Genomic DNA, 16,435 nt, shown 5'->3' with positions numbered 1-16,435 from the left:
CCCCTTCAAGATGTTCACATAGAACCGCTGACTTGGAAATCCTTCCAGTGGACCAGCTAAGTATATTTCTTTCTGGTGGTGAGTCTGTCCATCTGAACATAGCCGCGCACGGACTCTTTTATAGTCAGTTATTTGTTTTTTTGGTTGTGACCTCCAGATTCATGATCCATCTGCATGGATATCCGTTGAACACTTTATTTGTTTGACTGACATTATTTTTGTCCCCTGATGAACCCCTTCAATGAGAGGAAGGGGGGAAACGCGTCGGGACACGTGATTGTACAACCAATATCTTTCTTATACTATTACCCGGATATCCATATGGGATAGTATATTAAGGGCATCATAAGGATAGACAGCATAGGTACGTGGACGGAGTGTGCCTACCATCAAGACACATCTCCGGGCTGAAGAGTTATTAAGGGACACCGTAGGGACAGACAGTGGTGGGGCACGGGTTGCCCCGATGCGTTCCTCCCCTTTCTCTCTCTCATATTGATCTGCTTGTCTGATCCTGCTCGCCTGTGTGTTAATTGTATTGTACTGTATTTGTGTTGTGTTTTGTTGCACTAGTTGTTCCTCATTCAGAGAATTTTAACTGACCAAAATAAAGGTTAAATTTTAGGTAGTCGTACCTCAGTGATGGGATTGAATAATTCTACGACCACCCTCTTTATCTAGTATTAGAGCATTATTATGCAAAACTATTCACCTGATGAAGGGGATTTTGTCCCTGAAACGCGTAGTGAGTTTGCAATAAATACTTCTGAACATACGCCATTCGCATCTGGTTGGTTCCTTGCGCTGAGGGATGTTCCTTTCTTCCACTTTACATTAATCCTTCATGTGGGCCTTGGCACGCTCATCTGAGGACACCTGCATGTGTGGCTGCATACCTACCTACCTATTGGGGATTGATTTTATCTCAGTCTTCAATAGCGTCTTCAATTTCCCATATGTTTTCACCCTATGGTGCTCCCTGTTATTCTGTTTATATAGCAAATTCCACACTTGTTCATTTAACGTCTGATTGCAAATGAGGATAGGTGCGTAAGGTGTTAATTTCCTGTTGGGGAGGAGCCTTTGTGGAAGTGTGTGTATATATAGCAACATAGTATTAGCTTGCTAATTATAGCTTGCTGCTTTTCCAAGGCTGCTATTTCAAGTGCTGCTTTTTATAAGTGCATTGGAGATATTCAGGAGATACTCAAGAGGTAATCTGGAGGTGGATACAATCTAAACAAGTAAGATTTGTTTGTTTAAAATCTTTCCCCTCTTTACAATGGCAGACCTGGTTCTGTGCAGGAATTGTTGTGCTTTTATTTCAGGTTTCACTCTTCAGAGGTTTGGATACTGTCTGATCTGTAGACAGCTCTCCATAATGCAGCAGGAAATTACCTTTTTGAAATATGAGATTTGTAAATTAACCACTAAACAAACTCAGGCTGAGAACATTGCAATGCCACTGCCACAGAGGCCCTCTAGAAATGGAAGATGGGTTACTGTAGGTTCTGGTAGACTGAGATTTGTGGATAGAAGACATGTCCCACAGTCTGTGGCTCTTCATAATTAATTTGCAGCACTTTCAGAGTGCAAGAGCAATATGGAGGATGGCTCAAGCACAGTGGGTGAGAAACAATTATCTCCCATGCCTAAAGTATGTAAGACTGCAGCCAAAGACAAAAAGGAGAAGGTGAGGATTGATAGTAAGCAGCTGTTGGTGGGCGATTCCATCATAAGAGGTTTGAAGTTTGAGGAGAATGGTTGAGATGTCTCCTTAGTGCTACCGCTAGCAGGGATAGATGAATGGAGCCTTAATATTGTTAGGCAAGCAAAGCAGGAAAGGGAAGTGGATGTTATTGTCCATCTTGGGACAAACGATCTGGCTTGCAATCAGGTTTCAAAGGTGAAAGAACCGTTTCACACACTTGGAAAGGATATACGGGAGGTTGCATCAACTGTTTCATTCTCTGCAGTTTTGCCTGTGCATAACCTTCAGCATGACAGGAAGATGCACATTAAGGAATTCAATATATGGCTTGGTGAATGGTGACTGAACCAAGGGTTTGGCTTTGTGTCTCATGTTGGCTCTTATTGGAATGGAAAAGAACTGTACAAGAAAGATGGTTTGCATCTTTCTCTCAAGGGAACGAATGTCCTCGGTGAACAGTTCCAAGTATTTGCTAAGGAGCATTTAAACTAGGAAAGGGGGGTAAAAGAGTGCTAATCCAGCAGTCTGACTGCCCCCCGGAACAATGCCATAAGATGCCAGTAGCACAAAGGTTAAGAAATGACAAGCTCAGAGTCTTGTCTACAAATGTTTGCAGTTTAGGGAACAAGTTCAATGAACTTGAGGCTATAATGGCATCTAAGAATATAGATGTAGTGGCTGTTACTGAGACGTGGTTCAAGGGGAGTAATGACTAGGATATATCAATACCAGGGTTCTCTCTATACAGGAAAGACAGAGAAGGCAAGAAGGGGGGAGGGGTGGCCCTGTATGTGAAAAATAGCATAAAATCTAATTTGATACAAGTTAGCGAGACCAATTTAGAGTCATTTTGGGTTACCTTGCAGCTTGATGGTCATAAGGTAACTCGTGTAGGTGTGATATATAGACCACCTAGCCAAGTCAAAGAATTAGATGATCTACTAGTTGAGGAAATGGCTAAAATGACATCGAAGGGGGAAGTTATCATTATGGGAGACTTCAATCTTCCAGATGTAAACTGGAAAACCAAAATAGCTAGTTCTTCCAGGAGTACAGATATTCTAAATTCCCTACTGGGATTATCTCTACAGCAAGTAGTGGAGGAGCCAACCCGGAAGGAGGCCATTTTAGATTTAGTATTCACAAATGGGAATTTGGTATCTGATATTACTGTAGGGGAAAGCTTGGGATCTAGTGATCACCAGTCAGTGTGGTTTACTATAAGTGCAGTGACTTGAGTCACACCACACAAAAACAAAAGTTTTATATTTTAGAAAAATGTACTTTTTTTAAATTAGATTAGTGGTATATGAGTCCCTATCAGATTGGAACAGTTTTATTGGAGTCCAGGAGAAATTAGCTCAGTCAGGGAAAAAAGGCGATAAGGTATTCTTCAGATAAATAAATGAAAAAAGGAAACTAAAACAAGGAATTACAAAATTAAAAACAAAAGAAGGAAGCTATATGGAAGAAGATAAAGAACTAGCTGACTGCCTCAATAAATACTTCTGTTCAGTTTTTACAAAGGAAAATGAAGGAGAAGGACCTCAGTTAGGAAAGAAGACTAATGAATCTTTTGATGCATGTGTCTTTACTGAGGAAGAGGTTCTAAGTCAGCTGTCTAAAATTATACCAATAAGTCTACCAATAGGTCTGATGGGATACACCCAAAGCTATTAAAAGAGCTCAACGGTGAACTAGCGAAACCATAAAAAGATTTATTTAACCAATCACTGGCAACAGGATTTGTCCCAGAAGATTGGAAATTAGCAAAGGTTGTGCCCATTCACAAGAAAGGTAGTAGGGAGGAAGCTGGCAACTATAGGCCAGTAAGCCTGACATTAATAGTGGGGAAATTAATGGAAACCATACTTAAGGAGCGGATTGTGGAACATCTAAAATCCCATGGATTGAAAGATCAAAAACAGCATGGGTTTACTTCAGGGAGATCATGTCAAACTAATCTTATTGTTTTTTTTGATTGGGTGACTAAAATAATAGATGGAGGAGGTGCAGTAGACATCGCTTATCTAGACTTTAGTAAGGCTTTTGATTCTGTCCCACATAGAAGGCTTATCAATAAATTGAAGTCTTTGGGCTTGGACTCCCATATTGTTGAATGGATTAGGCAGTGGCTGAGGGACAGGCAACAGAGGGTTATAGTCAATGGAGTATATTCAGACCAAGGTCTTGTAACCAGTGGGGTACTTAAGGGATCTGTTCTGGGACCCATATTGTTTAATATCTTTATCAGCGAAATTGCAGAAGGCCTCAATGGTAAGGTGTGTCTTTTTGCTGATGACACAAAGATTTGTAACAGGGTTGATGTTGCTGGAGGGATGCACCAAATGGAAAAAGACTTAGGAAAACTAGAGGAATGGTCAAAAATCTGGCAACTAAAATTTAATGTTGATAAGTGCAAGATAATGTACCTGGGGCATAAAAACCCAAGAGCAGAATATAAAATCAGTGATACAGTATCTGAGGAAAGGGATTTAGGGATCATTATTTCAGAAGACTTAAAGGTAGGCAGATAATGTCATAGAGCAGCAGAAAATGCTAGCAGAATGCTTGGGTGTATAGGGAGAGGAATTACCAGTAGAAAGAGGGAGGTGCTCATGCCGCTCTACAGAGCACTAGTGAGACCTCATTTGGAGTATTGTGCTCAGTACTGGACACCATATCTCCAAAAGGATATTGATACTTTGGAGAGAGTTCAGAGAAGAGCTACTAAACTGGTACATGGATTGCAGGATAAAACTTACCAGGAAAGATTAAAGGACCTTAACATGTATAGCTTGGAAGAAAGAAGAGATAGAGGGGATATGATAGAAACTTTTAAATACATAATGGGAATCATTTAAAAGAAGAAAAACTGCTACAAGAGGATATAGTTTTAAATTAGAGGGGCTAAGGTTTAAAAGTAATATCAGGAGGTATTACTTTACTGAGAGAGTAGTGGATGCATGGAATAGCCTTCCTGCAGAAGTGGTAGCTGCAAATACAGTGGAGGACTTTAAGCATGCATGGGATAGGCATAAGGCCATCCTTAATATAAGATAGGGCCAGGGGCTATCCATAGTATTCAGTATATTGGGCAGACTAGATGGGCCAAATGGTTCTTTTCTGCCGACACATTCTATGTTTCTATGTAACGTTGTTTAAAAGACTTAATACAGGAGACTAAAGAAGTCTTAGTGGCATTTGAGTCTAGACTATGGACAGTGTGGACAGACATGGGTTGGGATACCACTGGACCTATGGGACAGAAGTTACTGACATCTGCTTTCATGAAGGGACTGAGACCTGCCGTCCAGACAAAACTGAAGGCATGTAAGCCTGAATGGAGGTTGACAGCACTACCTCTGTTAGTTGCTGCTGCTAAGGGTTTGGAACTAGACCTATCCACTACCAAATACTCAAAAATCAATATGGTACAAGGACAACAGAGACCATGGTCTGGTCAACAGGGACCAGACAGAGGAGGGGTGACTTTAGATGTTACAATTGTGGCAAACCTGGTCACATACGCAGAAATTGACGGTTACCCCCTCAAGAACAACAGGTGAACTCGCAGAACCAGGGTTCACTGCACACCCCTGGTCCGGTGACCTCACAATAGGATGCCAGCAACCCTGTGTCCATATCTGCCATGACTGCAACAGCCATGGCCTGCCAAATTGAGATACCAGTCCAGGTAGGCAACCAAAGGGTTCCTTTCTTAATAGACACGGGGAAGCCAAGACAGTGATCAATCCTGATTATATTAAACCATGGCAGATAAGCACACAATGTGTCCCTGCATCAGGGTTCACAGGGGAAGTGATCTTCATCCCAGAGACCATACCTATGAAATAAAAAAAGACAGTACAGTGGTGACTCATTTGAAAATATACCATTAAATCTTCTGGGTACTGATGTCCTGCAGGCACTGGGGGCTCATATTTCACTTTAATGAGGATGGTACCACACATGTAGATATTGACATCCCCAATGATGTTTTAACCAGGGTTCTAGCTTTACACCTGGAGCCGGACCAAACATCCTACAATTGGAGCAGGACCTGCAGCCATTCCCCGACAAATTGTGGGCAAAGGGTAAAACTGATATTGGCAGATTGGATGTCACTCCTTTCATGGTATATATAAAACCAGGATGTACACCACCCCGAGTCCATCAGGATCCCTTGAGTCATGCACAAGAACAATCTGTGGTCATTCAGATTGACGAGTATGTTCAAATAGGGTCCTGGTGGTGAATAATTCTCCCGCCAACACCCCCCTATTTTTGGTCAGAAAGAAAGCAGTAAAAGGTCAGCCTGTGACTTACAGGATGGTACATGACTTATTGGAAGTTAGTAAGGTTACTGTCCTGCAGACTCCAATTGTCCCAAACCCACACACCTTGTTGTCACAGGTCCGTCCAAGGGCATCATGTTATACTGTGATTGACCTTGCAAATGCATTTTTCAGTGTCCTGATCCATGTGAAATGTCAATATTTATTTGCATTCATATTTAAAGGTAAACGGTATACATGGACAGTATTGCCTCAGGGAGCTCAAAACTCACCCACCATGTATACTCAAGCCCTCCAAATCAGTCCTGACAGGTTGGCAGGTTCCTGATCAGGTTGTTTTGTTACAATATGTTGAAGATCTATTGTTATGTGCTCCTGACTATGACACTTGTAAAAATGCATCTCTGTCACTGTTGATTTTTCTGGCAGAAAGTGGGTGTAAGTCTTCCAAAGACAAGCTGCAGTTTTGCCAATCCCGTGTTACGTCCCTCGGTCACTGTTTGTCAGAAGGTGCCCAGCACCTCACTGAAGGAAAGAAAACAGGCTGTGAAGGACATCCCACCTCCTCAGGGGCTAAAGCCCCTCAGAATGTTTTTGGGACTGGTGTCCTATTGCGGACTTTGGATCCGGAATGCATCCATGTTGATGCAACCCCTTTATGACTGCTTGGCCTCTGACCCTTTTTCAATCAGCGGCCCTGCAGAGGATTCTTTTTACTCACTCAAATTGGCAATCCTGTCAACACCGGCACTGGGCATACCAGACTATGACCAGCCTTTTAACCTGTTCTGCTCAGAACTGAGTGGCCATATTACCTCAGTCCTGACCCAGAAACATAGGGACAGGCAAAGGCAGATTGCCTATCTTTCTGCCATATTAGATCCAGTCTCATGCAGCGCCCCCTCCTCTGTCAGGGCGGTCGCGGCAGTGCAGCTTATGGTGGAAAAAGCTTTGGAAGTTGTACTTGACTATCATCCCCTGGTGGTACAGACCCCTCATGACATCCACGGTATCCTTAGGTGCAACCAAAGCACATATCCATGGCATGCTTGAGTCCTTTACTTTCAAGAGATGTACTACTCTGAATCCTGCAACTCTCCCACCGATTTCGGATTCAGAAATTGGGGAAGGGGGTACAGGCCCTCTTTTACAAAATTACAAGATACTGATGAACATGATTGTGTCCAATTAATGTGGCAAGAAACTCCTGGCTTTTCATATGTAGATGATCAACCCATACCTAATCCTGATTTGATTTTTTTTTTTTGTAGCTGGCAGCAGATACATGGGTGAGGATGGCCAATTTCATACTGGATATGCAGTGGTCATGCAACATTAGGTAGTACTGGCTGAACCACTCCCTCCTCACATGTCAGCACAGGAGGCTGAGTTGAAGTCATTCTCTGAAGCATGTAAAATGGCACAAGGTAAACAACAAATATTTTTACAGACTCCAGGTACGGTTTGGTATTGCACATGATTAGGGCCCTATTTGGAGAGCCAGGGACTTCCTTACCTCTGCAGGTCAACCTATAAAGAACAAGACTCAGTGTTTGAACTAACAAACTCACTACTACTTCCAGAGGAAGTAGCCATTGTCAAGGTTAAGGCACATACCAGACAAGAAAACTGTGAGGCTAGGGGCAACAACAGGGCAGATGGGGCTGCAAAAGAGTCAGCAGTGAAGCCTTGGAAACCCGAGGTTATCCCTGTCGACGTCCTGGAGCCTCACCACATGTCTTAAGACGTGTTGATTAAACGGTCTGCACAGGCAGATGAAGGAGAAAAGAGCTCTGGACTCAGAGAGGAGCAGTGCCGAATGGGCAGGGACTCTGGGAAGTGTCAGGAAAAATATGCCTACCCAGATCCCTCTATCCTATGATGGCACAGGAAGCCCACGGTACCACACACCAAGCAAAGGGTCCTATGGTGAGCACGGTACTGAAGAGATGGGTCGCACCTGGTTTCTCAACTATTGCCAGTAGATTTGTACAAGGCCGTATGATCTGTGCTCTAAACAACCCCGAACAGGTAGTTAAGACAACTAGGAAACATACACCTAGGCCATTTTACCCATTCCAGAGACTGCAAATAGACTATATACAGTTACTGAAGGTAGGAACATACGAATATGTGCTTGTGTGCATTGATCTCTTTTCAAGATGGCCAGAGGCTATCCCTGTATCTACTGCAAATGCCAAAAATACTGCAAAGAAACTGGTCAGTGAAATTGTGTGCAGATATGGAGTCCCTGAAGTGATAGAATCAGACAAAGGAAGGGGGGGGGATGAAGGAGACCGGGAAGCCCTGGACTGAGTGCCTACCCTTGCCATGTATTCCATCCGCACCACCCCAGGGAAAAGGTCTCCCTTCCAAGTTTTGTTAAAGACTGAGACTGCTATTAAAGTTGAAGGAAAACCTAACTGGATACATGCCTTCCATTATATTTGTATATTCATTTTAAATTGACATTCGGATAAGTCTATTGGTTTGCATACCTATTCCTTGTTTGAGTGGAGTATTGACCAACTGGATACCTGTTTATCAAGGTATTAAACTTACTGTAGGCCTACCACACACTTCTCAAGTTTTGTCAGGCCCACATCAGTAATGAAATCTAGCACGGCCTGTACTTTGCAGAGGTGACTTTTCCATTCAGAACTGAAAATTACCACATCAAGGTAAGCAGCTGTATAGTCACGATGTAGCCTCAAGATTAGATCCTTCAACCACTGAAACGTAGCACGGTCTCCATGTAACCTGAATGGCATCACTACATAATGAAACAACCCCTCTGGAGTGGAGAATGCAGTATTCTTTTTAGCCTCATCTGATAATGGTATCTGACATTAACCCTGTAAGATCAAGAGTTGTGATCTACCTTAACTCAATTTCTCAATCAGTTCATGTACCCTGTGATACACTTCAAATTTAAAAATGTTAAAAGTAATTAAAAAATCTCAATATCCCATTGCATTTGGGATTAGTAAAATTTGGCTTGACTACTCACTGGTAGATTCTTCGATGACCCCTAAATCAAGCATAGGATACACTAAGGGCGGGTGTGTGGTGCACAGGAAGTGACGCTGGCCCTGTTTGGCATGGCCTTGTGAAAGTAGAGGCAATGGGCATTATAAGATTTCCAGGGAGCCCCCAGCCAGCTTCAGTGGTTTCTATCAGCACAAAGCTGCTTTCTCTGACCCCTGATTTACACCACTCCTTCCTAAGGTGAAAATGGAAGAAAATGTGGGTTAGTGTGCTAATATTCCAGAAGGAACAGATGAGATGGACCAATATTCCCTGGAGGTGGTAAGGGGGTTTCTTAACTTTTGTTTTTATTGCACTTTGGGTCTGATATATTTAATTGTATTATCCTAGAGTCCCAAAGAATGGTCAACGAAGGCCACTGCTAAAGTTAAAAGGGATTGTGCGATTTGTAAGAAGAGGCTATCCCCTGTTTGGCTGAAACCCTTGTGTAATGATTGCATTAAAAAAGACGGTAGAAGAGAAATCCTCGTCTTTTCTGAAAAATATTAAAGAGCTGATCAAAGATAAAGAAACTTCTGTTTTAAAGGTTTTTAAAAGGCCCCTTCCCACTACTTCCCGAAGTAAACCATCTTCCCCTGTAGAGGCTTCCAACACAGATTTTTCAGAAGATGAGGACGAAGGAGAATTATATAGAGACTCTTCCTCTTCTTGTGGTGATGAAGCGACATGGAAACCCCTAGCCTTTCTGGAAGATACTGACATTCTACTTAAAGATATTAGGGCTACAATGAAATTTAATGACTGTAAAGAACATAAATCAATTCAGGATATTATGTTTTGGGATTTGGGCCATAAGAGTTTTCCCCCTTAATGATAATATTAAATATTTAATCCAAAATGGAAAAGGCTGAATAAAAATGTTTACCACCTTGTGAATATAAAGCGTAAATACGCGTTTGAAGAAGAGGAATCCTCCTGCTTGGATAGAGCCCCAAAAGTTGAGGCACCTGTGGCAAAAAATGCCTTTTAAAGATCTGCATTATAGTTTGAGGATTTGGGGACCTTAAAATACTCAATGGGTAGGAAAGCAGAAATATACCTCAAAAAAGCTTGGGAATCCTCTAGCCAATCCTTTGAACCTAACATCACTGCATCTTCCATGGCTAGGTCCCTAAAATTGGGCTCCAAGAACTAGAATCGCATATTCATGATAAAACCCCTAGAGACCAATTTTTATCAGTCATTCCTATCATTATGAAAGCGGTTGATTTTATTTCGGATACCTCGGCAGATTCATTAAGGCTTAATGCAATAATCGCAGCTTTCTCCAATTCTGCGAGAAGGGCTCTTTGGTTAAAAAATTGGTCGGCAGATTCAAGGTCTAAAAATAAATTATGCTCCCTTCCTTGTCACAGGGAATTTCTCTTTGGCCCCATGCTTGATGAGGTTCTTGAAAAGGCCTCAGTTAAGAAGAAGGGCTTTCCAAAACCTTTCACTTCCACACAAAAATGTGTTGTTGTTTTTTTCACACCAACAGGAAAAATCTGTTCAGTGGGGCCAGAAAAGACAGGTCATGAAAGGAATCCTACCCTAATAAAAGAGATAAGGGTTTCCTGTTTAGTTCCAAATCTATCTCCAAAGACAAACCTAATAAGCATTGATGCCAGATACCCAGTGGGGGCAAAATATCCTTTTTTTCTCAGGCCTTGGAAGAAATAGCAAGGAGCCCTTTGAAAACATTCCCATATAAAAAAAAATCAGTTTGAATTTTCTAACTCCCCTCCAGAAAGACAAAAAATTACAGACGTTACTGGGACATCAGAAAGAGCATTTTTCTTAAAGCAAGACATTTTTGTCCTTCTAGACAAGTTCTGTTCCCCGTGCTGCAAAGCGAAAGAGGGAGAGATTTCTACTCCAGTCTGTTTCCGGTGCCATGATTCCGATTTCGCATGATATCTAAAAGTCTTGAATCAGTACCTAACTTACATAAAGTTCAGGATGGAGTCGATTCAGTCTACAATAAAGTACCTATTTTCAAACTGTGTAATGTTAATCGATATAAAAGATGCGTATTATCACGTACCCATTCATCCAAGTTCCCAAAAATTCTTGAGAGCGATGGATCGAGGGAGAAATCCTCCATCTCCAGTACAATGCCCTTCCATTTGGAATTTTGCAAGCCCCCATGCTTTTTTTCAAAACTCATGGCAGAAGTGATGGCTCATATAAGGGAAAGGAACATTTGGATAGTACCTTACTTGGATGATTTTCTGTTGATAGCAGAATCACTGGGGATTCTCCTAGAACATCTTAATTATACGATTACCATTCTAACATAGTAACATAGTACATAAGGCCGAAAAAAGACATTTGTCCATCCAGTTTGACCTGTTATCCTGCAAGTTGATCCAGAGGAAGGCAAAAAAAACCCTATGAGGTAGAAGCCAATTTTCTCCACTTTAGGGGAATATAAACTTCCTTCCCGACTCCAATCAGGCAATCAGAATAACTCCCTGGATCAACGACCCCTCTCTAGTAGCTATAGCCTGTAATATTATTAAGCTCCAGAAATACGTCCAGGCCCCTCTTGAATTCCTTTATTGTACTCCCCATCACCACCTCCTCAGGCAGAGAGTTCCATAGTCTCACTGCTCTTACCGTAAAGAATCCTTTTCTATGTTTGTGTACAAACCTTCTTTCCTCCAGACGCAGAGGATGTCCCCAGAGGATGTCTGCAGAAGTTAGAGTGGCAGATAAAGTGGGAGAAATAGTCCCTAATCCCGTCCCTTCTACGTTTATTTCTGGGTTTTATTCTGAACTTGGTAAACCAGAGATGTGTTCTCCCTCAGAAAAAGGCACTCTAATTCAGAATGTTCAGATTCTGTGTCAAGCAGAGTCTACTACGATCAGATGGGGTATGGCGGTATCAGGGAAAATGACCTCTTCCATTCCCGCAGTGAATTAAGCCCTCTTTCATTCCCATCTGCTCCAGTGGAAGATACTGGAAACCTGGGACAGTTCCCCCCTAACTTTAGACCAACCTCTACAGTTAAACCTTCAGGTTTTTCGTCTTTGACCTGGTGGATGTCCCTAGAAAACCTGAGGGGTTACCTTGGGTCTTGGTAGATCAGTTGGTAATTACAACAGATGCCAGTCCAAAGGGTTGGGTGACCCATTCTGTACTAGGTGTCCTTCAAGGCCATTGATCGCAGATACAGTCACAAGAATCCTAGAATGTGAGGGAACTAAGGGCTCTCAAGTGCAAGGGCTATCTGACAAGGCCGAGGGGTCGACATGTCAAGGTATTCTTGGACAACTCCACAGCAGTTGCATATCTGAGCAGGCAGGGAGGAACCAGGTGGTCTCCATCTTTGATGTCACTAGCTCAGGAAACTATTCAACTATTATTCCTCTGGTTCTGACCATGACAGCTGTTCACCTCAGGGGGGCGGACAACACAGAAGCAGATTATGTTGGATGTTTTTTCCTACTGTGTGCCAATTACACAGAAGCTTTTTCTTTTTATCTACTTCATAGTCTCTACCTTTGTTTTCATGTGTCACATAGATATACAGTACATACAAGGTGTAGTTTGGCCATTAACCCTATAATTACTGATTATTTTATTATCAGTAATTCAGGGGGATATGTTACAGGGCTGAGATTCAGGCTTGTTTTGACATTTAAATTAGACAAATGGTTGAGTGAGTAACATCACTTTGCTATGTGGTTACATAGTCATGACCCCACCCCTTCGAGTGCTTACATCACAGGTGCAATTAATTGGGGTAGGCAGGTGTTAATATACCTGGCCACTGGGGCATTTCTCAAACAGAACAGCTTCTTGTGTAGTATTAGATGCAGGAAGTGGGACCACCATACAATCTAAGGCTAAGTATCTTTTGTCTCTATTTTTAGACTATAGGTCAATTACATGGTGTATGTATACTTATGTGACCATGATATTGAAAGTATTTGTATATGTTGTTGTATATTGTAGTTAAATGGGTTTTCTTATCTTGCTACTTCATTCTCAATTGCTGCCAGCTAGCTGTTCACTTCCTGGTTTTTCTGTAGATAAGGCTGGGCGGGCTTAGGCAGCTAGAGTGAAGGCAGGCCACACTTCCTTATGACATCACACTGAGAGCTGAGTCCTGCGTTCATGTGAAAAGTATGACTCATCAGTCTGGCAGCCTGCAGTGTGTGAAGGGAATGGTCACTCATAGAGCCATGTGAAGTGAGCTCAGTGTACAGTAACACGTGGCTGTTCTGCAGTTTTACACATAAAATCTCTGTCTGATCTTTTACAAACCCATTCTGTGCATCAAAAACTATAATTCCATATTATACATGAGCCCAAAAGCTTGACCAACCCCCACCCACCAGCACTGATGCAGATTTGTTTCCATAACAGCTGTACTCCAGTTATGTATAAACCTTACACTATGTATCTTTATAGATGCATATACAGCTCAGCTATATGTGTCTTCTCCAGTCCCCTAACATCACTTTGGCTGAATGGCTTCCTTTACAGCCCTGCTACATCTTTATTCTACTCCCCCGCTAGCACTGTGTCTGAAAAGCTTCATATACAGCTCTGCTACATCTGTCTATCTCTTCAACCAGCACTGTGTCAGAACAGCCGCATATTCAGATCGGTTTCCCTCTTCAACCAGCACTGTGTCAGAACAGTCACGAACTCAAGAAGAATTGCGACTGCCACTAGATCACCAGGGAATGATGTGCGCAGGCGAGCGGTGGCCGTATCCATGGGCAGCGGCTATAAACAATGCTATATGATTTTTCAATTTTATTCAAAACCTAAAGATTTAGAAAAAGGATTATATTTAGGAAAAGCCTGGGGGGGGGGGGATGAAACTATGATTACCCAGATGATAATGCCCCTTTAAGGGTACTTTCACACTTGCGGCAGGACGGATCCGACAGGCTGTTCACCATGTCGGATCCGTCCTGCGGCTATTTTGCCGGACCGCCGCTCCGTCTGCATTCACTATAATGGGGACGGGGGCGGAGCTCCGGCGGTGCACGGCGAAAGCCACCGGACTAAAAAGTCGGACATTTTAGTCCGGCGGCTATAGCCGTGCTGCGCCGGAGCTCTGCCCCCATCCCTATTATAGTCAATGTGGACGGAGCGGCGGTACAGCGAAATAGCCGCAGGACGGATCCGACATGGTGAACAGCCTGTCGGATCCGTCCTGCTGCAAGTGTGAAAGTACCCTAATATTTTTTTCATATTTTTTTTTTTTTACTCAGACCAACTTGGTTCTTGAAGATCCAGTGGATCTGATGCCTCTATAATACACTGCAGCCTGATCAGGCTTAGGCCGAATGCACACGGCCGTGTTCCGCGGCCAAGAGCGGTCTGTGGTATGCCGGGCTGGATTCCTGTTCAGAGCAGGAGCGCACTGCGTCATTGGTTGCTATGACGCGTGCGCTTCATGTTGCCGCTGTACTACAGTAATACACTATACCAGTGTATTACTGTAGTGCAGCGGCGGCATGAAGCGCACGCGTCATAGCAACCAATGACGCCGTGCGCTCCTGCTCTGAACAGGAATCCAGCCCGGCATGCCGCATGCATTCGGCCTTAGGGTACTTAAACACTAGCGGCAGGACAGCCTGCCGGATCCATCCTGCCGCTATTTCGCCGTGCCACCTCTCCGTCCCCATTGACTATAATGGGAAGGGGAGCGGAGCTCCGGCGCAGTACGGCAGTGCGCTGTGAGAGGCCGCCGGAAGAAAAAGTTGGACCTGCAGTACTTTTTGTCTCGCCGCGCACTGCCGGAGTTCTGCCCCCGTCCCCATTATAGTCAATACGGGCGGAGCGAATCTGTCCTGCCGCAAGTGTGAAACTACCCTTTATGCCATGGCAAGCTGGATGCCTGTGAAGGCGTCCGGTTGCCATGGTAACCATCGGGGCTGACACAGCAGCGCCCGGGAGGCAGCTCCATCCCTGGAAGGGGTTAACAGCTGACATCAGCTGCCAGCATGGGGTTCCCCTCAGCCAACCATGAAAAACTGAAAGAGAGGGAAGGGGGGGTTGAGGTTGGGACAGTTATCCACAGCAGGGGGTGGGGAATCGTGAAAGTTATCCACAGCAGGGGGGAGGGGGAATCGGGACAGTTATCCACAGCGGGGCGGGGGGGGGGGGGGGTAGGTTCAGTTATCCACAGCAGGGGGGGGGGTAGGGACAGTTATCCACAGCAGGGGGGGGGGGGGTAGGGACAGTTATCCACAGCAGGGGGTGGGGGCAGTTATCCACAGCAGGGGGGGTAAGGACAGTTATCCACAGCAGGGCAGCTCTCCTCACCATTCACTGATCCCGGCTGCTCTGCAAAACGCTGACAGCTTCCCTCCTCCTCCTCCTGTAGGGGGGAGTCGGCACAGTAACCCAGAGCAGCCCGTTCTCACCATTCACTGACCCTGGCTGTGCTGCTGAACGATGACAGCTCCCCTCCTCCTCCTCCTCCTCCTCCTCCACCTCCACCACCTGAAAGGGGCGGGGGTCGGCACAGTTACACACAGCAGCGCAGCCCCGTTCTCCTCACCATTTACTGATCGGGGCTGCGCTGCTGAAGGCTGACAGTTCCCCTCCTCCACCATTCTCTCCCTCTACAACCGACCGCTGCATACAGAGCAAAAAGCGGCTCTGTTTGTGAAGCGGCAACGCTCTGGGCATTGGGCGGCGTGCGCTCATGTGATGACTGAGCGCCAGGCAAGAAGAAAGAGGAGGAGCTTATGCGCAAGCGCGGCCCAGGGACTCGCTCCAGAGGAGGTGGACGTTTCTAGGGGAGACCAAATCAAACACTGGAGTACAATCCACAATATTTGACCTAGAAAGGTAGAAATTTAATAATAGTTTATATGGGCAAAAATGATCATTGGCACATACTTAATGAAAGTATGATCATTAAGATGAGAATACCCCTTTAAGTAAAGGTGTCTTATGTTAAATCTGCAAGAGTTGTGTGTTATTCCTGGTGATACCAAGGCAACATACTGGTAGCTGTGGTATAAACTGAGAACAATTCCATGAGCTAGGGGGAAAAAGGGAATATTGACAGTGTTCATCTAAAAATTGGTGATATTCTGCCCTTTTTACACCAGTAAGGTCAGATATTGCTGTTGATAGCAATTATTGATATTAATAAGCAATATTTATTGTTTTTCACCATCTTTTCTTTTCCCTCATTCCCAGGGACAACCCAACAGGGATAGACACCTTTTTTCTCTCCTGGCTGGATCATCTGCTCTATATCTTTCCTCATCTGAGATTAATACCCAGATTAATTCAAAAACTGAGGTCAGAGCAGGTGAGACTAATTTTGATAGCACCCTTTTGGCCAGGGAGAATCTGGTTCACCTGGCTGAGAAGGATGTCCCTCTCAGATCCCTGGGTACTACGATTACGGAGGGA

The 16,435-nt window shown here is 44.0% G+C and overlaps 1 protein-coding gene across 3 annotated transcripts in view; it reads left to right on the top strand.

The window, feature by feature from the left end:
- MTG1 (mitochondrial ribosome associated GTPase 1) overlaps window positions 1-16,435 on the top strand; it is a 356,260-nt gene that overhangs the window by 260,733 nt on the left and 79,092 nt on the right. Inside the window, exon 10 of one of the 3 annotated variants that reach the window (XM_044296245.1) lies at window positions 9,388-11,016. The exons of the other annotated variants lie outside the window; for them this stretch is intronic. Within the exon in view, the coding sequence (XP_044152180.1) occupies window positions 9,388-9,475 (88 nt within the window). The 3' untranslated portion in view covers window positions 9,476-11,016. Of the gene's footprint in view, window positions 1-9,387; window positions 11,017-16,435 lie in introns of those variants that run through there. 3 annotated transcript variants of the gene reach the window in all.

This window comes from Bufo gargarizans, chromosome 6 (genome assembly GCF_014858855.1).
Source record: "Bufo gargarizans isolate SCDJY-AF-19 chromosome 6, ASM1485885v1, whole genome shotgun sequence".
NCBI classification, from domain to species: Eukaryota; Metazoa; Chordata; class Amphibia; order Anura; family Bufonidae; genus Bufo; species Bufo gargarizans.
Note: the sequence above shows the minus strand (reverse complement) of the source record. Positions and strands in the feature narration are given on the sequence as shown.